We start from the raw sequence: 24,346 nt of genomic DNA, 5'->3' as shown, positions 1-24,346 counted from the left end.
GAAAACAATTCCAGCCGTCCAGTCTGAACAAGCCAGCGAGCTATTTGTATTCCAGGCACGAGTGCCCAAGGTACTGTCTCTCGGAAAAGGTTGTTTTGAACATTAAGGGTTCCTTACGTGGCCTTAGCTCCAAGGCAGTGAGTGTGGCAGAGGTGGCACCCAGCTGCAGCTCCTCGCTGGGAGGGAGGAGCAGTGTGGCGTGATCAGGCAGGGAAGCCTGGCGGCAGAGCCCAGAGTGCCTTATAACCGGTCCCTGACCTGACCATCCCTCGAGGGTGTGAGGCCACCAGCAAGGCAGCTGACTTCTGGGAAGCCACCTTGGCCCCTCTGCCCAGCTGCAGGCAAGCAGACTGAGCATGGGCTGGGGAGGGATGTGTGTTTGTGAAAGATCCTAGAAATGTTGAAAATTTGATTTAGGCATCTTACGTTTTTAAGTGCTTTTTGTTTGTTTGTTTGTTGTGAAGAATTTAATCAGAGTAGAAGCAATGAAACAACGCCATGGGTTTAGAGATGCACCCTTGGGGGGGAGAGATGGCGACCTCACTCTGCATTGCTTTGACAACTGAAGTGCATTTGTTACAAGGGATAGAGGCTGCAAGTACGGACGGCTTAGGCCATCTTGGTCCTTACTGTCTCAGAACAGAAACAGAAACAGGCAGAAGGTCACAAGGATGCTCCAGCCATGCAGCAGCGCCTCAGAGGCCGGGATTGAGCTGAGGGTGCGCTCAGTGGCAGAGCACTTGCCTATGGAATACAAGGCCTTGGGTTTGAGGCCCAGCATGAGCACAGGAGCCGGAAGGGCAGGCGCTTACTTCCTGTTGTACATCCTTCATTGTTAGTTATCTCGGCTTTACTGTTCTTCCCTGTGTTTTCCATCTCATGGTCACAGAAGGGCTGCCACTATTCCGAGGACTACATCCTCTCACAACCACTTAGCAGACAAGGAACAGATATTTCTTCATGTTTTCCTTCAAAAATAGTCTTTATAGCTCTCAACAGACTTTAGTGTTTCTCTAGGCAAACGATCATGTTGCCACTTCTGACTACAAGAGAGTCTGGAAAAATGTGTCGCTGTGCTGGTTAATTTTCATCATCTTGACACAAAGTCAGTCACCTAAAAAAGGGGGAACACCAAACGAGAAATTTCTTTCATCAGAATGGTCTGTGGGATATTTTCTTGATTAAGGGTGCCACACCTGGGCAGTGGTCCTGGGCTGTATCAGTAAGCATGCTAAGTGAGCTGTGGACATAAGTCGGTAATCAGTGTCCTCCGTGGTCTCTGCCTCAGTTCCTGCCTCCAGGCTCCTGTCCTCCAGGCTCCTGCCTCCAGGCTCCTGTCCTCCAGGTTCCTGCCTCCAGGCTCCTGTCCTCCAGGTTCCTGCCTCCAGGCTCCTGTCCTCCAGGCTCCTGCCTCCAGGCTCCTGTCCTCCAGGCTCCTGTCCTCCAGGTTCCTGCCTCCAGGCTCCTGTCTCCAGGTTCCTGATCCCAGGTTCCTGCCTCCAGGCTCCTGCCTCCAGGTTCCTGTCCTCCAGGTTCCTGTCCTCCAGGTTCCTGCCTCCAGGTTCCTGTCCTCCAGGTTCCTGCCTCCAGGTTCCTGTCCTCCAGGTTCCTGTCCTCCAGGTTCCTGTCCTCCAGGCTCCTGTCCTCCAGGTTCCTGCCTCCAGGCTCCTGTCCTCCAGGTTCCTGTCCTCCAGGTTCCTGCCTCCAGGTTCCTGCCTCCAGGCTCCTGTCCTCCAGGTTCCTGTCCTCCAGGTTCCTGCCTCCAGGTTCCTGTCCTCCAAGTTCCTGCCTCCAGGTTCCTGCCTCCAGGCTCCTGTCCTCCAGGTTCCTGTCCTCCAGGTTCCTGCCTCCAGGTTCCTGTCCTCCAGGTTCCTGTCCTCCAGGTTCCTGTCCTCCAGGCTCCTGCCTCCAGGCTCCTGTCCTCCAGGTTCCTGTCCTCCAGGTTCCTGTCCTCCAGGCTCCTGTCCTCCAGGTTCCTGCCTCCAGGTTCCTGTCCTCCAGGTTCCTGTCCTCCAGGTTCCTGCCTCCAGGTTCCTGTCCTCCAGGCTCCTGTCCTCCAGGCTCCTGCCTCCAGGTTCTTGCCTCCAGGCTCCTGTCCTCCAGATTCCTGTCCTCCAGGTTCCTGTCCTCCAGGTTCCTGCCTCCAGGTTCCTGTCCTCCAGGCTCCTGCCTCCAGGTTCCTGTCCTTCAGGCTCCTGTCCTCCAGGCTCCTGCCTCCAGGTTCTTGCCTCCAGGCTCCTGTCCTCCAGATTCCTGTCCTCCAGGTTCCTGTCCTCCAGGTTCCTGCCTCCAGGTTCTTGCCTCCAGGCTCCTGCCTCCAGGCTCCTGTCCTCCAGGTTCCTGTCCTCCAGGTTCCTGTCCTCCAGGTTCCTGTCCTCCAGGTTCCTGTCCTCCAGGTTCCTGTCTCCAGGTTCCTGTCCTCCAGGCTCCTGCCTCCAAGTTCCTGCCCCCAGGTTCTTGTCCTCCAGGCTCCTGCTGAGTTCCTGTCCTGACTCCTCTCAGAACTGACTATGACAGTAAAGCATAAGCCAAGTAAACCCTTTCCTACCCCAAGTTGCTTTGGTTAATGTTTTTATCACAGCAACAGAAAAATCAAATTAGGATGGACAATCACTTCTTCAACTTGTATCAGCAGAGGTGGGGAGGGTTTGGAAGAGTTTGAAATAGAAGTTATGGCCAGCTATGAGCATTTGCTGTACAGACAGATCGGAGTCTGAACAAAAACAAATGTCTTTCCCTAAGGCCAGAAACACACTTTTAGAATGCATATACAATGTTAATATAAAGGAAGTTTTCATTAAAAAAAACAAAAACAAAAAATATAGAAATTGTTCTGATATCTTTATGTATTAGGAACAAAGCAAAACAGCTTCAAAATATTGGTTTCCTATGACCCAATTTATCCCAAGGAAAAAATCCATATACATGTGCATATATATATGTGTGTGTGTGTGCGTATATACACACACACACATATATAGACATAGACAGAGAAATGGCTGCGTATAAAATTCCATATACATGTGCACACACATACTATATAATATATATAGTATATATGCAGAGAGAGAGAGAGATCTGTTGCAGATGTTTATGATGCAAGCAGTTGGGAGAACCCACAGTCTTACTCCTTCATCCTGTTCTGCCAGATACCAAGTTGTCCTGGAGATAAGTGTGTGGCTTCCTCAAGGTCTTACCCTCTGCCTTGTGCCCTCCCTGGCAAGGTTTTGTGAAAACGCTCGTGAGTACTGCCTTGATCTTCTTTTCTATCTGGGAGGGTTTGCACAGTAGCCTCCATGATACATTTTAGGATCTTTGCTCCATCCCATCCTGGGACAAACCTCTCAGTCCTGTCTCCTTCCTCCCGGAGGTTCACCTCCCCCCACCCCCCATCCCCCCATCCCCCACCCCTGCCCACCCGCCAAGGGGCCTTCAGGCACACACTGCAGGCAAACTTCCATAGCTGCTACCCCCACGGGAGGCTGTGCCTGAATCCTAGTAGGTGTGAGGTGAGGTCTCCTGGCTCTGAGGCTGCTCCTTGGGAATGACCCATTATTAGGGTGATGACTTATTCATTAACCTTAAAAGGAAGTGGTCTTGATTGCAGAATAAAAGACAGCGAGCCTGCACAGTTAATTAACATGCACTGAGTGTCACTCGCTCCAAATGCCATAGGCAGAATATCGTTAAGAAAACATAAGGAGATACTCCCCAGGTAGCAAAAATGCTGCATTAGAAATACATGCTAAATACTCAGGTAATGAATTTTATTCCTTCTCAAGTCTCTGATGGGGTTGAAGGCCAGATAGTTTAATTCTACTATTAAGCTTGGTTGTTTAGAGGTTAAGATGTTTCTAGGTCTAGATAGATGTTTTAGGTTGACAATGATGAGATATGATAGATATTGATTTACATTCAGAATTTTAGATGCACCAAGATAGGAAAGATATTTTCTTCAAGGATGCCAAATACAAATAGCCAAAACACTAAGAATATAACATTTGTATAATTCCTGATTATAGGTAGCTTATTGTTTATATGTGTAATAATATAAATGTGTATGTAAAAATAAAACATATTTAATAAAAAATAAAATTAGCTAACATATATGAAAAATACATGCTAAAAATGTGCATGGTCCATCTGTGACGTGGAAATCTATACATGAAGAAGTTGTTGCTAGGCAGGTGGTGCACACCTGTACTCTGAAGAAGTGAGAGGCCACGGCAGGAGTATTGCCGAGAGTTCAAGACCAGCCTGGGCTATGAGACCCTATCTCAAAATAAATAAATAAAGTGAAAGTGAGAGGACTTGAGTTCAAATCCCCAGAACGCACGTAAAAGCCTGGCACACTGTACAAGCATCTGCAATCCCCGTGGGAAGGGGGAAGCCATAAGGAGACTCCCCAGAGGTGGAAGGGCCAGCTAGCCTAGTGCACATAGCAGTGACCAGCAGGAGACCCGGTCTCAAACAAAGTATACGACAAGGACCAACAGCAGACGTCCTCGGACGTCCACATGTACAGTGCTGGGTGTGGCTCAGAGAGAGAAAGACAGAGACGGAGAGAAAGACAGAGCGCGCACAAAAAGGTGGCGTGTTAGGATGCCAACAGAACAGCTTGGCCTTAGCTAACCTACTGACAGGAGCGCTCTAGCTTGAGAGCTGGAATGTCAATAATTGGTAGAGGTTCTGAGATAACAGCTTTGTTTACTGAGCACTGTACTCTGAGTGCCGTTTTAAGTACTTGTAAGTACTTGTACCACACAGGAAGTCCACGCTGCTGTTCTGTCCAGTAACAGGCCATTGCCTGAAGGCAGAAACGAGGCGAGGGTAACTTGCTGCTGTCAGAGGGAGAGCAGCTCCAGCGGGGCTAGAGCTCGGGTCTAAAGCACAAAGCAGCGGCACACCCTATTTTGTGGTAGCTTTCTGTGCATTGCCAGTGAACGGATGGCCTGGATCAAGACAGAGCTGTGTCTCAGAAGATCAGGTGCTATTTAAGGAGACCCCCAGCTCCCAGGATAGCTGCCCACCCACCCTTCGGCTTGCCTTCACACTGGGATGAGTGGCCTTGGGGTCTCCAGGGCTAAGGGGACTCAGCAGCGCACCCTGCTGAGCATCTCCGGGAGCGCAGAAGCTAAGAGCACGCCCTCCCCTTCCACCCCGCCGATGATCACAGGGACTCCGTGACTGCGCCAGGCCTCCGGAAACCTCACGGACTTTCGTGGCTTCTTGTCAGTTGATCAGTAACCACTCAGGATCTGTTTATGGGAACAGAGTCGTTCTCTTTCTGTCTGACAGGTTCACCTCCGACCCCCGTCATTGTCTCTCTGACTTTGGTCGCTGAACAGCCAGCCGGCCAGGGTTGTAACTCCCCAAGGCTCTTTCTGGAATTCTGTCCTGAAGGGAGAGGACTAGAGCTCACAGATGGTTGTGTCCAGGTGCCTGGTCTGTCCTCGGGAGACAGACTCTTGCTGTAGGGAGAGCTGCTTCCTGAGTCCCTGCCGCGGCGTGGGAGCCACCCTCGCAGCTGAGACACCGGTGGCTCAAGAGCGCCACCGTGTGGAGGCCACGAGCACAGCTCAACGCAACTCAATCCACAGGTGCTGCGAGCAGGTGCCTCCCACCTGAGGCCCAGGGAGCCCGTGGGAAGACAGCTGTCCACAGCAGCCTCTGCTACCTGGCTTTCCTCCATCCCCACGCAGGGCACAGCCGCTTCTGAAACTGACTTGCAGGCTTCACCGTGCAACTCAACCTGTCACCTCATTGTTCATCAAATAATTGTTAGTGAGTATCAGCTACTTGTCACCCAAGGACAACGCAAGGGTGTTTGTTGCCGCTGCAGCAGTTCTTCCGTGCTAGGCAAGCGGTCAACCACTGAGCTATATGCCAGGGCACTACAAGTGCCCTGAGTCACAAAATCATTGTGTCACGTGCCGAAATAATTATAAGTGTAAGAAGCAAAAAACACAGAGAGTTGCCATTGAAGACGGCAGGGGTCGCAGAAAATCTAGAATGGTAAGAAATTTTACACTCAGGGCTGGAGAGATGACTCAGAGGTTAAGCACGTGGACTGCACTTCTGGAGGTCCTGAGTTCAATTCCCAGCAACCACAGGGTGGCTCACAACCATCTGTAATGTGATCTGATGCCCTCTTCTGGCCTGCAGCTGTACATGCGAGCAGACCACTGTATACAAAATAATAAATAAATAAATCTTTTAAAAAAGAAAGAAAGAAAGAAAGAAATCTCACACTCCTGTAGCCCAGTGGCCACGCTGAGTCCCTGGAAATGCGGTGGTGAATTTTAATATGTACATAAAATATCCTTAGAATAGATTTTTAAAGATTTATTTATTTATTATGTATACAGTGCACATTAGATCACATTATAGATGGTCGTGAGCCACCATGTGGTTGCTGGGAATTGAACTCAGGACCTCTAGAAGAACAGACAGTGCTCTTAACCACTGAGCCATCTCTCCAGCCCAGGAGATTTTTGTTTGTTTGTTTGTTTTTTGTTTTTCGAGACAAGGTCTCTCTGTGTTAGCCTTGGCTGTCCTGGACTCATTTTGTAGACCAGGCTGCCCTCGAACTCACAGCGATCCACCCGCCTCTGCCTCCCGAGTGCTGGGTTTAAAGGCGTGTGCCACCACGCCCGGCTGTAGATTTTTTTTTTTTAATGAATCTGGCTACACAGGGAAGTTTAATTCTATCTCGGTCTCTCAGAAAACTACGCCAAGGACATTGTGAGCCCTCTGAGATTTTAGGTTTCACTCAGGTGTGGCTGCGGGTTAGTGTTGACAACCTAACAGAATCTAGCTAGAATCATCTGGGAGATGAGCTCCGGGCACGCCTGTGAGGGCTCATCTTGATGGCATTAATTGAGATGGGAAGATACGTCACTGTGAGTGGGGCCATTGCGTAGGCGGGGGGGGGGGGGGGGGGGTTGGGGGGGTTGGGGGGGTTGGGGGGTCCTGGATTGTGTGGAGAAAGTAGTGGGGTTAGCACACACGCACACATCGCTTTCTTCTGTCTGCAGAGGTAACTAACCAGCTGCTCCCAGCTACTGCTTGGTGGGAGCCCCAGCCTTGATGAGCTATGACCTGAACTGTGAGCAAGAGCAAATCCTTCCTGCCTTGCGGGATTTCAGTCAAGGTATTTCACAGCATTCGAAAAGAAAGGAAAACACCAAGGGACACAAACCACACTTGGCTGTTGGTTTGGGGTTTAAGACAAGGTGGTCATTGACTCTCATGCTGGGACCCCAGACACATCTCACCAGGTTTTACTTGTACCTAATACTTTGACGTGAAATTACTTTTTACTTAAATCTTTTCCAAGATGTGATTTTCCCCAAATATGATCAGCAAACAGGTACCAATTGCCCTCACCGGTAGGCATCTGCACACAGGACTGCTGGTCCAGGTTCCAGCAGCCAGGCCATTTCAGTCCCTCTGTCATCTGATGCCATGGTGCAGCACCAGGAGAGAGGTGGTGGAAACTCTAACTTGACCCCCGCCAATGAAGCATGTGAGCACGCACAGGTCAAGGGATCTTTTGGAGTACCACTAGCAGTAGGGCAGAAACCTGGGTACCCTCAGCGACCAGATGAAGGGACTCTGAGCCATCCACCTTGTCCGGAGTCTTGTTGCATATGTACCAGAAGGGTGGCCTTGAACAAGGAACGTGGCTTCTCTGTGACTCACATCTCTTACCAACACTATTGTTGCACTAATTCTTCTTAGAATTGGTGAGCCAGTGGTGTGATTTTGGTGACACAACTACATAGATAACCCTGTAAATGCTAAAGTTTTCATAAATGTTGATTTTAGTGACAAATACGATTTCAAGGAGCAATGAAGGATACTTTTTCAGTCCCAGAACCTGAATACTAGAACATTCTGGAGGAGGGACAGCAATGTTTCCACCATTTCTCAGACAGCTTGAGTGCAAAGCCGGAGGGTCCTTCAGTCACCATTTGTGTCTATGATGTGCAAAAACTCACAGGGTGTGGTTGTGAGCGTCTGTCAGAACACAGGAAGTCCAGGGGCCCTGCCATGACATTGGCGGTGATCTCAATGGTCCCTTATCGTGCAAGGCTGTGGGAAAGAGAACAGCCACTCTTCTGTCACAGTGTAGCGGTTCGCCACTGCCACCTCGCCCTCGCGCCTCGATGCTGCCATTTTAACAAGGCAGCTCACAGGATTTCCCTGTGCCCTGACTGGATTCAGCTTCGCCTGTCCGGTCCTAAACTAGTGAGTGTCTCTTCCTCCTGCAGCCTCTCCACACCAGGGTCTGACAGGAAGATGGGTAGCGAGACTGTCCTTGATCCCCGTTGTTAACTCCTGACCATGAACATCCTGATGGTTTGAAGCGACCTTGCTCTTCTGAGATGCAGAACTCAGCTAGTCTCTCGTCGCCCTGTCCTCCACACAGCACCTCTCTTCCACTGAAGAAACCTCTGGCTTACAGAGGCCAACTAAAGTGCAAAGCCCTGGACTTCCATGCCCGTGACATTCTCAACCTTCTCTCATCATACCTCAGGCTTGTCACAGTCCAGATTTGTTCCCAAATTATCAATGGTCACATCCCACTCTGATCAGTCTCCTCCCCTCTCAGAGGGTCTGATCAGCTACGCCCTACTGCAGTTCTTAGACCTAGCCAGGGGCCCCATCCTCTCACTGGTCTACTCCCACATCCCTTTCTTTCCTCTAGGCATCCAACTGAGTTCCCACATCCATCACGTTAGTAACAGCAGCATCCTGCCGAGACCCTAACGTCTGTTCACCCTAGGCACTTTACTGCGTAGAAAGATCCGTGCTCAGCCCTATTGTAGTGCAGCAGTCCTGCGTTCCCGTATTTGTTGTGCCCAGCAGCCAAACACTGCTAGAGGGAGACAAGGTGAAGCAGGCCCGTCTGTCCTCCCTTGTCACTTGCTCCCTCACACTTTCCGCCTCAGTCCTTACCCCACTTCCCTACCACGCATCTCCAAGTGGACTGAGAGACCTTGCAGAGAGAAATGGCCTGAGTCGTAGCGCAGAGCCTTCTGGAATCTGTGGAAATGTTACAGATTCCAGTTACAAAGTTCTGCACAAGGTTTGCTCTGCAGAATCATTACAACCAGAGAGTGATGTGCGCATGCCTGAGCCTGACGGCCACTTAGTTCTGGGGTCTTCTGCTCCCACTCTCCCTATGTCTTCTCGCTGTCTGAGCACAGCTTTAGGAGTGGGGTCCGCTGCAGCTGCCCCTCACCCTCTGGCTTTCTATCAGAAACTGGGAGAAGCGGAGCCCTTCTGTCTGCGGATAACAACAAGGAAACAGTCTGACGCCACCTTTGGAGCCAAACTATATTTTTTATTCTCAGCACCCTTTCAAGTAAATAAATGCTGCTCTTCCTGTCACCAGCTACCCTGGATTCAACTACAGGCTTCCTGGAGAATGGGTTTGATACAGTTTTTAAATTTTTTCTATAATCTTCTACTGTATTAACATTCATTTGTTTACAATGTTAAATTGTAAATCACTGCCTTAAAACATGTTTAGTCTAGAATTATAAGTGTGATGTTATTAACTATACCAAAAAAAAAAAAACCCAACAACTGTTCTGTTCTTTTATGGACTGCATTATACACAGCTATAAACTACAAAGGAAGTTTGTCGATCTTAATATTCTTAAGATAGTCTGTGGTCTCGCTGCCATATTAAGTAAAAGGCTGAGGGTGTTTCCTGGACCCCCATATAGGAACTGGTAAAATCTTTAAAACCTGAGAGGAGCCTTCCCAATAGGCTCAGTTACAACAAAACTACTCCAAGCTTTAGCCAATACGGGGGAAAAAATAGAGATCTGCAATACCCCATCCCGCCGGGATCCAGCCTGAGACAGCTCCACCAGGTACCTGTTTCGGATGCAGCCAAAAAGGAGTCACTGGTCCTACAGCTGCTGTAGCCAGAAAGGGACACTGGTCCCACAGCCTTGCCTGTTGGCAAATCGGCCTATGGATGTCAAAATGCTCACATGCAGGCTTGTCCTCTGTGCCAAGTCACTGGAGGTTCAACACGCACAAGAGCTTTGGACAGTTCCGGCCTTCACCTTCCCTGACCTGGTGGAGTACAGATGGTAGGAAAGGGGAGGAGCCAGGGCAGCGGGAAGCAGGCGGCGGTCACGTGGTTGTCCTTAGAGATGGTGCGGGAGGGCAAACCCTCCACCTCCTCTATTCGGAACCAACATCGCACCTGCCGTGTGTTGTGGGCAGCCAGTGGTAGGCAGATTTTAAAATGTTACCAGGCTGAAGTGATGGCCAGCCACTGCAGCTGCCAGCGCAGGGGCACGGTTGCACAGCAGGCTGCAGTGACCGGGCTGTGCAGTGCCTCTGCAGCCGGGGAAGGGTGGAGGTCTCTTTGCTGACCCTGTCCCATTCCGAGTCCCAAAAGCCCCCCCGGAGCTAGAGGCTAGGGTCCCTGAGCGTTGGAGCCTTAGGGGTGTGCTGAGATCAGCACCACGGGGGGTCCAGCCAAGGTGGCTGAAGGAATCACAGCAGAGCACGGCCAGCCCAGAGTCACACCAGAGGAATCTAAAATCAATCACACTCTGCAGTGGGCATTTGTTTACCAATAATAGATGGTCTGTCAAATAATGCCGTTGTGGGGCGGGGTGAGGGGGGATTAGGGGGAAGTGGGGGGTGGTGGGGTGTAACCACGCAGCAGAGCAAGAAACTGGTATTCTGTAGAGGTACACTGTGAAAAGATAGGGAAAATAAGATTCCCAGACTCTCTATGGACTTTTCATATGGTTTAAAGTTTTATTTTGATGCTAAAGCGTCTGCATTTAAATCTTCAATTCAAAATTTTAAGACTCAAACTTAACAGGGGTAAAACTTAAAATCCTAACCTTATAAAGCCTAGTAACTTGTTGTAAACTGTTAAAGATAATTAAGAGAAGCAAGTTAATGATCAGTCGCCTTATAAATGATCAAATTCTTCAATGTTTTCAACACTATGCCTGTAGTCATGTGAAGTACACATGTAATTCATTTATAGGGACACCCATTAGTCTTCTGAATATGCTGTCAAGCTTACCCTAAAGCAAGTAACTAAAACCAAATGCAGGGTGGGAGAGATGGCTCAGTGGTTAAGAGCACCGCCTGCTCTTCCAAAGGTCCTGAGTTCAATTCCCAGCAACCACATGGTGGCTCACAACTATCTGTAATGTAACCTGGTTTCCTCTTCTGGCCTGCAGGTAAACAAGCAGACAACATTGTATACATAATAGTAAAATAAATCTTTAAAAAAAGAAAGAAAGAAAGAAAAATCTTAAAAAAAAAAAAACACAAAACCAAATGCAGTTTGTTGAAACCAGGGTATAATTAATATATTAGATGATGACCCTCAAACCTCTCAGAGAGATGTGCTGAATAGGGCATTTAAGGTGTTTAATTGGAGGGAGCAGCAGGAAAAGATAGAAAAGCTCCCCATGATAGAGAGAAATGCTAGCTCCTAACGGCAACCCTACAGTGGCCTCCGAAGACGATAGGGCACAAACAGCCTACACCTGGAGCTTCCTTCAAATGTGGTGAAGAACTGTCCTTTGCCTTGCCTGACACCAGGACCCCACCCTAACTGTGGACGAGCAGGACACTGGAGAATTTACTGCCCTTCTTTGCCTGACCAGGATAAATCAGCCTCTCAAGTTCCTCAATCCACTAGAAAGACTCATGGCTCTTTGGGGTCTGATGGCCCAAGACTGATACCACGCTGGGGTCTCTGCCCACAACAAAACTACAGAGGAGCCTAAAGTAGCAATCATTGTAACTGATACAGAGGCCATTTAGACTGTACGTCCTGCTCAGATTTATCCTTCTCAGGCCTCCAATGGTGTTAATGGTAAGCTGTAGCTAGCACTTTAGAGCTGCGAACAGCCAGCTCCTGCCCACAAGTCCCAAGGCTGCAGCCGCCTGGTCAGTCCATTTCATATGTAAAACTCAGGCCTTGCTTTTTCTAGAGCTACCAGGTCCTCTGCTGAGAAAGGAGGCCCCTCAGGCTTCATGGTAAAAGAGAGAAACTCACAAAAATGGGTTTCAAGCCAGGTGGTGGTGGCTTGCAGGTGGATCTCTGTGAGTTCAAGGCCAGCCTGGTCTACAAATTGAGTCCAGGCCAGCCAAGGCTACACAGAGAAACCATGTCTTGAAAAACAAAACAAAAACAAACCCCCCAAAAAACAAAAATGGGTTTCAATGCAAAAGCAAATGAAGCTATCCTACTGCAATTACAAACCAAAAATTTACATTTTACTATTTGCTTATTTAAAAGAACTTGCTTTTCAATAACTATTCTCAATAATCAGCCACCTATGTCTAGTAGTATTCACCATTTCATTGGATGGGGGGGGGGAGGTGTAAAGTTTCAGTTGTGAGGGTCTAAGGTAACCAGTCCAGCTGGTCAGTTATTGGGGGGCCGAGGGGGGTCGCAACCTGTGGATAAAGAAATGGGCGAGAGGGAGGCAGGGCTCAGGGAAACCGTAGCTTGTCAAGAGCCGTTTATTGAGGGTAAGGGCAGGCTTTTTAAAACCTGCTTTAGGGAGGGCGGGGGTAAGCGAGGAGGGTAATAGAAAAGTACAGAATCTTCTGGGGTTGAGCCCCGGGAACATCTGCAGGGGGAGGGGTTTTCCTAGTTGAGGCAAAGCAGGATGTCTCTGTGGTTATCTCAGGATCGGATCGCTCTCTTCTCAGGGCTAAGCCGGATGCCTTGCATGCCTAGTGAGTGGCCAAACAGGATGTTTGCTGCAGATGCTGAATGGGTGGGGGTCGGCCACGGGCCGTTTGGTCCCTGGCATCTCACCCTTTTTTGTTTACTTTGGCCTGAGGGAGACCTTACAGCCCAGCGAGTGACCTTTAGGAGGTCACCAGTCATTGTTACAGGATGTCGGTATATTTGAGAATCACTAATGTCCAAGTGTTTCAGGACAACAGTTATTCTGGACCGGCCAAATTCCCAAGGAAAGGGGCCTCGTGATGGCCTGAGCCTGCTAGAGGATCGATGCTCAATCTTACCACGCCTATGGTCTGTCCTCCCACCAAGGACCGACCGACGTCTGATAACCGAGACTTATCCGATCGCTCCATCTCTGACTTACCAGGCACTATCGCGGGTCAGGTCAAGGTGGGCTCAGGCCAAAAGATATGGGGGAGGGCTTGCACAGGTTTACCAAAGGAGCCGAGGGCACAACCAGGCTCGCCATCCAGCATTCTGCATCCTCGGGAACTGTAAAGGCCGCCCATAGGTAACCGACTGAGGTGTAGGTGATATCTCCTGGATGGTAATAGAAGTCTCATTTGGGTCCTCAGTCTCCAGGCGGTGGTAGTGAACCTGGATATTCTTGGTGGCAGCTTCAACCTGACTTTTAACGAACCCTGTAAGACAGTTGAAAGCCCATGGGCCAAAGGATAATAGAAGGAGAACACCAATGAGGGGCCCGAGCAGGGTGGGGAGAAGAGTAGTAAACCAGGGGGAGGCAGGGTTAGGGTTAGGGAAATTCCCCCCTCCAGAAAATTTAAAAATGTGTCGGGGTCATGAATAGTAAAACAGGGAAGAAGAATAACAAGGACACACAGTCTTTGGAGGAAAGGAAGGTAGGGGCATAGACGATCGGGGTTAAACCAGAGGAACAAGCAAAATGGGTGTTATTTGGCGCGAGAATGTAGGGGAGGGAGAGGTCAGGGATGACAGTCTGGGCGCAAACACTGCTGAGGGGAAGAGGAGGGAGCATATGGGGACCCAGGAGGCAAGGACCTATGCCAGAAACGGACTGGAGGGTAATGCGATTGTCGGGAGCTGGGCCGGTGAGGGTGGGGGTAACATTGGTAAAGAGCAAGGTGGATAGACGAGCAATACTCTCGTAAAAGGATGGGGAGGGGGAGAAACACATCCAACACACCCCCAAGAGGCACAGTAAAAATCTTGGGCCCCACCACAGCGGTGGTTATCATGACGGGGCCAGTGAGAGAAACCTGGGCAAACATAGATGCCTCCACCATAGACCGTTCCCTCTTTAGAAAAAAATTTGTGAAGCATAACCCGTTCCATGTCATTGCGACAGCCTGGGTCGGTGCCTCCGACATCACAGGAAAAGGACTTGAGCTCGGGCGCCTTGGACTGTGTTGTAGGCCAAAAAATATCCTCCATGCCCCAATAGGAACTAGCTCCTAGGGCAAGTGCACAAAGATCGACATGCAGGACGGGCCAATGGGGTTCAGCACCCAGAGACGAAGAGGAATTAACAATGTCATCAGCCTGGTTAACAACCTCCCAGGTAAAATTATAAACGGCATAAGGCCGGTGGTCATATGAAGGGACGGTGGAGGCATGCACGAAGAGGCAGAGGCAATGTAAAAAAACGACCAGCACACCGAAGATCATGGTCCTGAAAAAGAGCACAATTACATCTTTTCCTCAGGGGTGTTCCCTGGGGGAGGGGGGTTAAAAGGTTTGATTAGGCGCTCAGGTAACCAGCGCGCATTTTGTTCTTTCTGATCATAGATGCAGGCATGACCTTTGCCCCAAATAAGGACTGGGTCAGGTCCATGCCACTGATGGGCTAGTGGATCCTTCCACAGAGCCTTGGCATAGGTGGAGGAGGCGGAAGAGTGCCAAAGGCGATCGGCCGCCGAATGGCCAAGATCATCCTTTTGTAGAAAATTTAGGACGAACAATGCATGATTGAGAAGCAGGCGAGGCCCTGCTGTAGAGGGATATAGGATTCCTTTGGAAAACTGTAACTTATTAAGCATTGTTTTAAGTGTCTGGTGGGCCCTTTCAACAATTCCTTGTCCTTGGGGATTGTAAGGTATCCCCGTAACATGTCTAATCTGCAGTTGGGCACAGAAGGACTTGAAGGCAGAGCTTGTATATCCAGGGCCGTTATCAGTCTTTAAGGCAACAGTAAGGCAATACAAAACATGATCAATAACATCTCTAGTAGACTCTCCAGCATGCGGAGAGGCACAAATAAATCCACTAAAAGTATCTATAGACACATGAATATACTTAAGTTTCTTAAAAGAGGAAAAATGAGTAACATCCATTTGCCAGACCTGTCCAGGCATGAGGCCACAAGGGTTGACTCCCGTATGTGGCTCGGGAAGAAAGGTGACACATGCCTGGCATTCTTTAACAATAGCCCGGGCTTGTTCCCGAGTGATGGAGAACATGTGGCGAAAGCTTTGGGAATTAAGGTGGTGGAGGGCGTGAGCCTCCCTGGCCATAGCAACGGGGTCGCTGGCGGATGGAATGGCCAGCCCTGAAAGCAGGGGGCGCGTGGCTGAGTCCACCTGGGCATTAAGTGTAGTCAGAGGCCCAGGCAGGGTAGAGTGAGCGCGAATATGACCAACAAAAAAAGACTGAGAGCGCAAAAGAATAAGCTGTTGGATACGGGAGAATAGAGGGGAGGCATTAGTAGCAGGCTTAATATGAGGAACCGTCTCGAGGAGTGGAACAGAGGACGCGACATAGGCACTATCAGTATATAGATTAAAGGGAGTATGGGGAAGCAATGTAAAGGCGTGTGCGACAGCTTCCAGCTCAACAAGCTGAGCAGAGGTATGGGGGGTTTAGACAGGGAGACAACAGGGGCACAGAATGGTGAACACCCGCATTCCATGGTTGAGATAGGATCCTCATAGGCGGGAGGAAGCGAAGGGTAAAGACAGCGGGGGGCCGTGGAAGAATCAGAAACGGGAGCAGGGGAAGGATTTTCTGAAGATTTTGAGGATGCAGGAGGAAGAGAGTCAGGGGACATGTCAATGAGCGTAAGAGAGGAACCCTGCAAAGAGGAACGAGAAGGAGGAAGAGATTCGCGCAGGCAGAGTTCAGCCACGGATAGGAGTTGCCTCTGTCCGCTTTTGTTTTCGCCGGACTTAATTATGTCCCGTATAAGGCCCCAATAAGAAAAAATACTGTTCGCCACCGCTGCATTACCATCTTTTTGGATAAGCGCATTAAGCTCCCACCTTCTGCCACTTTTTAGAATGAATAGTAGGTCCATCAATCATGAACCAGGGACAGGTCTGGTCAATAAAAACAAAAAACTCAATCAAATGTTTCTTTTTTACCCTAATACCCCTCTCTCTGAGTACGTCCTTTAAGCCTCTTTGCTTCTTTGGACAGCGAATGGCCCATTCTTGAGATTTGCGAATGGATGACTCACCTAATGACGAGGCCGGCCGGGTGGGCTCGGCTGGTCATGAAAAATCCTGTGGACCGGTCCCTTAATCCGTTCGGGGAGAAACCCGCACCTCGAGCCCCATGTTGGACGCCACATAACCAGTCCAGCTGGTCAGTTATTGGGGGGCCGAGGGGGGTCGCAACCTGTGGATAAAGAAATGGGCGAGAGGGAGGCAGGGCTCAGGGAAACCGTAGCTTGTCAAGAGCCGTTTATTGAGGGTAAGGGCAGGCTTTTTAAAACCTGCTTTAGGGAGGGCGGGGGTAAGCGAGGAGAGTAATGGAAAAGTACAAAATCTTCTGGGGTTGAGCCCCGGGAACATCTGCAGGGGGAGGGGTTTTCCTAGTTGAGGCAAAGCAGAATGTCTCTGTGGTTATCTCAGGATCGGATCGCTCTCTTCTCAGGGCTAAGCCGGATGCCTTGCATGCCTAGTGAGTGGCCAAACAGGATGTTTGCTGCAGATGCTGAATGGGTGGGGGTCGGCCACGGGCCGTTTGGTCCCTGGCACTAAGGAAACAATTTAACATGTACAAATGCAAGTTGTAAAAAGGTCTGAGGTATGTAAAAGTGAGAATTAACAATGACACAAAGTTCAATTTTGTTTTGCTTTTAAAGTTCAGAGTTTGAACATATTAATTGAGTTCTGATTAGCTATTTGTATAGCCTTGATCTAAACTGCTAATCATAGGCACAGGCTCAAAAATTTAAATTTCCTTAGGTTGTTCTCTAAATGTAGACTTAAAAGTGCTGCTCATTATGCTGAAAAACAATCTCTATCCAATATATGGACACACACACACACACACACACACACACACACAGAGCCCTCTGGTCTGTGCTTTTAACACACAACCATTCTTTTGGGTCCATAAGCCTTTGCTGTGACCCAAAGGCTGTCTACTCCAGCTTACAGACACTGGCTAACTGCCTTTTCTACAATGAGGATTTCAGTGCAGATGACAGTTGGTCCGCTAATAAATCTAGAACTTTCATCTCTTTTGTAAACTAAACATTCATATAAGCTTCAGTGAGTTCAGACTTGGATCCAGATCTACTTGTCACAGATCGGACAGACTACAGATTGTTATGCCCAGATCACAAGACCCCCAAAGACTACCAGGAGTCTGAAGTCAGATACAAAACCAAAGAGCTTTGTGGCTATGTGACCTCGATTGAGACTGGCCAGTGCCCAAGAGCCTACATGATTCTGGTCGGGAGTTCGGGGCTTTTTCAAACCAGTAGCTAAGCAACCTTGTCTTCTTCAGGCCAGGTGTCCTGCCCTGGCCGCTCTTGATTGGTTGCCCGAGGGCTATGGCTTTTTTCAGGAATTTGTTTACAAAACTCTGGCAGACAGAAACTTGGGCCTAGTCACAGGGTGGAATAACATTTGTACAGTTACCTTGTAAGGGCAAAACCAATGCCATATTCTATATGTAATGTGTATTCTGCAGCTAACGCCATGATCTGAGGATGTTCTGTGAGAGCTTGTCCTCCGGGGTGTTGACTGTAATGCTACTATTAGTAAAGCGATGGCCGCTGCTGCCCTTTAATACAGCTCTTCATGTGCTGACACGCCACCACACAATTGTTTCTGTTGCTACTTCATAACTGTACTTTCGCTACTGTTGTGAATCACAATTTAAAATGTTTTGGAGATAAAGCTTGCCAAAGGGGTCATGACCTACAGGTTGAGAGCTGCTGGACTGGAGAGAAACAAAGGAAGCGAAGGGCATGGGAGCAGACGAGTGAGGTGGCTGAGGGCACACACAGTTAGAAGCACAACACACTCCCCTTGGCTGGGATTGAGGTAGCCTGCAGGAATTTAAAAAAAAAATGGTCTTACCAATAAAAAAAAAATGCACAAAATGATATAATTATACAGTTTATTTCAACAAACTTTACAAAAACGTGTAATTTCTTGAGGAAAAAATTGAATCTGTACATGCACGATTGGTTTGATTGACCATAATGTATTTTAACAAAATAAATTTAGGAACACCATGTCTAATAAAATTTTCTATATACATAAGCATTAAATAATTTTGTTAGATGACCAGATACTTGAAGAGTAAAAACAGTGCTGTAAAATAGTTAAATATAGGTTTAAAATATCATAAACTCCCTTTTCTTTACCAAAAAAAAAAAAAAGAAAAGAAAAGAAAAGAAAAGGCCATCCTCTAGTCTTCCCCTTTTACACATTTTCTTTAACAGAACTAAGTCACAAAGTTGAAAAGTTATTTTCCCCCGGGGCCTTCAGGAATACTAGATTTTCCTTCAGACCCAGAGCAACTTACAAAGGAGCCGATCATTTAAAGAACAGTGATGAGGAACAGACAATCTCACTTCTGCATTGTTCACCCCAAGTTCTGCCTGAGCTAGGTGAGACTTGATTTTAGAACTAAGCTGGCTTTAGTGCAGCACACCAAGAGCTGTCACTGAAGTGACACTGAGCTCTTAGCAAATTGTGAAAAGTAAATCTGGAGAGTCTCTGAGAATGACATAAATATAGCTAAATATAAAATACAAAATTCCAAAGATTAAATTACTTTTGAACACACACATTTCTTCATTCACAGAACATAACGCGGTGTCTGGGCATGGTGGTGCACACCTGTAATCCCTGTGTTTGGGAGGCAGAAGAGGAGGATTGTGTGATCCAGGCCAGACTACATGATTAGACACCAACTAAAAGGAGGAACATAAAATATAATAAAGTGCCTAAGGAAGTAGAATCTGGATATCTTAAATATAAAACAATTGTAACATGTTCAAATAATAAGACATGGCTGGGAGTGATTACATCATAAAAATAACTGTTTATTACTGAAACTCAGTCCTGTATCTGGAACTGAGAGAAACTGATCCAAATATCTTCAGCACGATTCTATGTGATGAAACATATACCTAAACTCTGTAATAATAAAGTTGTTTATTATCTTAAAATACAGAAACATAGGTCTATGATAAACTAAAAAGCCATAAACGATTTTTTTCTTTACATGTGAGATACTAAAAAGACATTGTATAACTTCCTGATTCTTCCATCTCTAAGAACAAAATACTAAACATAATAAATAAATGTACAACTTGGAGGCATTGAAAGGGTACAGAACACTGAACATAATAATGTAACAGTGTATTAAAAATTCAGTTTTTCAGTATCAAGACTTCTTCCAAGTCCAGTTTTGCTTATTGCTACTGTTAATATCTGACCTCATGAGAATGTACACCGTTAAACTGCTTTCCTTCACTCTGAGATAATTTACATTTTCAGATATTTTTGTATGATGGTAGATAAATATCTTGAAGCCAACTACCCAAACACACTGATCTCTGTGATATTGTGATGCTCGAATTAAAGTATCACAAACATTAATACTGTGGTAGTATGTGATACTTTAAATAATACGAAATAAGCAAAATAAATCAAGGTGGATGAAGTTTAAAGGATATGACACCCTCAAAATAGTATAGCTTAAGGCCAGTGACCGTGAAATCTTGGTTAAGTTTCTCTGCTTCTCTGACCCCCCTCACCTCTCTCTCCATGTTTTAGTAACAGTTACTCTTCAAGCTCAGAAGGCTGGTGGTGATCACATGACAAGTGGGAAGCACACAGCAAAAAACCTAAATGGTCATAAACCACAACATTCCATTTATGATACCCCCTCTAACAGTGGAGTTATGGCTTCTCTTGCATTCACTGAGAATTCCCAGTTGTAGAACAAAAAACTTCTAGAGATAAATCTCTGGATTCCAGCTTCCAGATTGTTATCTGTACTGTGTGTGCAAGTGTGTGGTGGATGAGTATACACTGCTGTGGGTTTATAGGGTGTGGATGCGTGGGCAGCAGGCACTCTCCTGATGGGTTAGAGGCACACTGCCCAGGTGTCCTGGATCCTGGCCTTTGCTATAGGTTCCCTAGAAAGGCTTCTACCTCCCTCATCATCTTACTATGAAGCATGCACAGGTCCACTAAAAGCATATTCCTTTATAGTCATAAGCATAAAGACAAACAGATGAAGTCAAACTTAAATAGGTTTCTCAGTCTGGCACAAATCCAAAAATGGTTAAAAAAAATCCCTATCGCTTCCTTGTGGGGGCTGAGGGTGGGGTGCGTGGTCCACTTTCAGTATGTGTGAATGGCTTCCCAGTGCGATCCCTAGCTGCGGGAGGTGCTGGCTGACTTGTGTTGGCTGTGTAGGCAGCACGGTGAGCTGCCTCTGTCCCACACCTGCCCAGCTGCCACGATGACTGTGTGTTCTAGAATGGATCACGCACACCACATTCCCCAAATCCACCGACCGCCATCTCTCTTTTTCTACCACCAAAACTCAGGGAGCCCTACCAGCTCTGAGAATAAGTCTGAGAAGCGGCCATCTATCCTGGTTCTAAGCGTTCCAGGGCTGTCCCTGAGGATAGCTCTCCTTTTCACCATGGTAACCTGGATTCTGCTCCATACGCCTCCCACTCTAGGCAATTAAGAGCTGTATTTCTTTACTGCAGATTGAGGGGTTCAAAGAAGTTTATGGGACTTATGATCTCTCTATGGAAATCACTATGTTCTTCCTGCAAGCATTAAAACCACAACCTAACCCTGAGTCACAATCTCTTTAATAACAAGGCCACCAACCTTATCGCTGATATTAATTAGTAGTCAAGGTAGTACAGGTGAAAGTATTGGTTTAGCACTTACTTTTGTATATTAACTCTTCTGTTTCCTCCATGAATTTGGGACATTATACAAATTTTACAGGGAAGTGCCCTGAAGTTTACAGTGATTAACTGACCTGCCAAGGTCACACCAAGGAGTAAGGGCAGACTGTCAAGTTCCTCCTTGACCTCCGCTCTTAATGCCATCTTAAGTGCCTATGACAAAAGTGGTGGTGGGGGCATTTAGGACAAAGTCTCGCTGTATAAGTAAATCGAAGTGCATTTAGGTAAAATCACATTTTTAGAATTAATTTTAGATTTCTTTCTATTCAAACTCTCTTTTCTTTATAAGAGATACTCAAAGCTTCAAAAAGACAGAAAAATAGATTGCTATTTACCAAAGACAGGTTCCTATCTGTTTTGTTTGGTTTTGCTGTTGTTTTGTTTTGAGACAGATCTCAATAGCCCTGACTGTCCTCAAATCACAAAAATCCACCTGCCTCAGCCTCCCTTGAGCACTGGCTTCTATGTTGTTTCATTTTGTTTCTTTAATGAGGAGGGCTTTAAAAATCTGCATCCAGAGTGAAGACATTATCTGTGGTTTCCGCCATGACTGCAAATCGCTGATACTCAGAAACTCGTTTCTCAAAGAAATTTGTTTTCCCCTCTAATGAAATGTTTTCCATAAAATCAAAGGGATTTTCTGCCTGAAAAACCTGGAAACAAAAGAAATGTCATTAGACATTCTGAAAATCCAAATTAAGTCTCATAACAAGGACAGAAATAGTAACATTCTCAATTTCATCTACAGTTTCAAAGGATTTTTGCAAAACCATTTTTTTTTCTTACAAAACAAGTCTCTGTCCTACATATTTGTCTGTTTGTTAGAGATGGGCTGTACAGCCCAGGCTGGCCACAAACTTGCAATGCTCCTGCCTTAGAAATGTTAGAATTACGGACAAACACCTCACATCCAACCTGTCATTGGTATTTCAAACGTGGACTAGTGCGCTACAAATGCTTGCAGTAAAACACGCTGCAGAGAGCTTCCTGCCTACAGCGTCTTCCTGCTGGTGCGGTGGCTTGAGTGGCAATGGGCCCCGAAGCTCACGGACCTGACGTACCTGACCGTTTAGTCCCAAGTGGTGAGCTGTTTGGGAAGGGGTAGGAAGTATATCGTTGTTGAGGGGACTGTGTCACTGAGGGGGTGCTTTTTGAGGTGTCAAAAGCCCAGCCTGGGCCCCTTGCGCGCTCGCTCTCTGTCTCTCCTCCCTCCCTCCCTCCCTCCCTCCCTCCCTCCCTCCCTCCCTCCCTCTCTCTCTCTCTCTCTCTCTCTGTCTCTCTCTCTCCCTCCCCCTCTGGTCTATGGATCAGGACAGGATGTGAGCTTGCAGACCCGGCTCTGGAACCACGCTTTGACTGCCTTGCCTTGTGCTCCCTTCCATACGGCCAGTGACGCACCCTCAGAACTATAAGCAACCCCCTCCCTCATTATGTGTTTCTTTCATAAGTTGCCTTGGTCATGGTGTCTCTTCACAGTAATGGAGCAAGTAATTAAGACTAGTAGTGACACATTTTACATTTTTTATTTACCTTTGAGAATCCAAGTTCTCCAAGCAGTCTGTCAGCTACAAACTCGATATACTGTTTCATCAGAACACAGTTCATTCCAATGAGGCCAACAGGCAAGGCTTCTGTCAAAAACTCCTAGAATGCAAACATCATCAGAATAAGGCACAAAAAGATAACAATGAATAATGTACATCTCCCCAATATGAAGTATTATGGTTGGAATTTGAAGAGCTCTACAGACTAATGTGTTTGAACACTTGGTCTCGTCTTGGTGCCACTGTGTAGGAAGGTCATGGAACCTTCCAGAGCTGAGATTTGGCTGGCAGAACTAGGACACTGGGCCTGAGGTCTGAGGACCCTCTTCCTGTCAACTCTACTTTCTGGTCTGCCAAGATCTAGACAAGCTGTGCTTTAAGCTCCTTGCTAGGACACTCTGTACCTTCTAAGCTGTGAGACAAAACAAGCCCTCCCTCTCTTAACCCTCTCACAGCGGAAGTGACCACCACACCCAGCTTAGTGTGACTCAGCACAGACACTCACTTTGCTCAGGGAAAGCACGCCTGGATGAATTTAGCACAACAAATGACACTCATCTGCTTACAGATATTTGGTCTATTACTAACCATATGATTTCATGTTCTCAGGGACCCAAAATTAAGTAGAAAACAGCAATTTACTAGAGCCTTTAGAATAGTGTACATAGGAGCTCGTTCCTAGATCTCAACCCAGAAAGGGAGATGTTTATCCTGAAGTATCCAGACAGGTCTTCTTTGAAGACCAGCGAGCGCCATGGAAGTGTGACTGTGAAAGCAGTCAAGAGAGACACCAATGACAGAGCGTGTGAGAATAGGCAGACATGGGCTAGGAGGCTGGGAGACACACTGAAAAATAATTTTTTTTGACACACTGAAATTTAACTGTGCTGAAAGAAAGTGAATGGTAAAGTGTTAACACAGGAAAAATAAAAGCATATGTATATATATGTGTGTGTGTGTACAATTAGTAAAATGTTATTGAATGATACTTAAAAGATAAATATAATTTGTTTAAATTATATACTTATATAATTATATAAACTATTTAAATTAATTAATTTTGAATAAATTAAAATAAAAATATAGCCTTGAAATAAACCATGCATAGAAAACGCTGGTGTATAATGAAGACTGATTTTAGCCAAATTATTAAGTTATTGTAAAGTTATGTTGGTGTTTTGTCATCATAGAAAGGTTACTAAGTTAACTGTCAGACTGGACTACACAAGTTTTCTGATGTTGACCTACAAATGACAACTTAATAGTCAAATGCGTCTGGGCACAGTGGCACAGTGTCAGGAGGATCAGGTGGAGGACTGCGTTAGCCCGGGTGCTCAAGGCTAGCCCACACAGGATCATATGGCACCATTTCAAACACATTTTTAAAACAAAATCCAGGGGCTGGAGAGAGTGGAAAGCACTGGCTGCTTGTCTAGAGGCCCGGATGTGACTCCCAGCACTCACATGGTACTGTATGACCATCTGCAACTCTATTTCCAGGGGCTCTGATGCCCTTTTCTGCCTTCCACGGGCAGCAGAAACGCATGTGGAACACACATATATATACACACCCATGCAGGAAAAACACCCATGGATATAATGTAAAATACAAATGAAGCAAAAAAACAAAAACAAAATAGAACGCAGTCATGTGATACAGGGCATACTTACTTGCTCAATGTTAACAGCGTCGACAATGATTTCCCTGACCCTTTCTTCTGAAGGCCTGTTTACCAAGTACTGAAACATCAAGCAAGCAAAGTCACAGTGAAGTCCCTAAGGCAGAGACAAGGGCTCTCGTCAAAGAATGATTAGCTACTTGCACACAATGTGCACTGTATGAAGTAAGAACAGGGAATTTCCTGGAGATGAAAGGAC

At 47.0% G+C, this 24,346-nt stretch overlaps 1 protein-coding gene across 2 annotated transcripts in view; it reads right to left on the bottom strand.

Annotated features, from left to right (window-relative positions):
* Positions 1-18,080: 18,080 nt before the first annotated feature.
* RRM2B (ribonucleotide reductase regulatory TP53 inducible subunit M2B) overlaps positions 18,081-24,346 on the bottom strand; it is a 35,303-nt gene continuing 29,037 nt past the window's right edge. The window contains exons 7-9 of one of the 2 annotated variants that reach the window (XM_084749529.1): positions 24,140-24,208; positions 22,455-22,568; positions 18,081-21,577 (exon numbers count right to left, since the gene is read on the bottom strand). In XM_084749529.1, the coding sequence (XP_084605655.1) occupies positions 21,425-21,577; positions 22,455-22,568; positions 24,140-24,208 (336 nt within the window). In that variant the 3' untranslated portion in view covers positions 18,081-21,424. Of the gene's footprint in view, positions 21,578-22,454; positions 22,569-24,139; positions 24,245-24,346 lie in introns of both variants that reach the window. The other variant, XM_084749528.1, reaches the window with a different exon arrangement.

The sequence above is a fragment of the Acomys minous genome (genome assembly GCF_964271855.1).
Source record: "Acomys minous genome assembly, chromosome: 12".
Taxonomy (NCBI): Eukaryota; Metazoa; Chordata; class Mammalia; order Rodentia; family Muridae; genus Acomys; species Acomys minous.
Note: the sequence above shows the minus strand (reverse complement) of the source record. Positions and strands in the feature narration are given on the sequence as shown.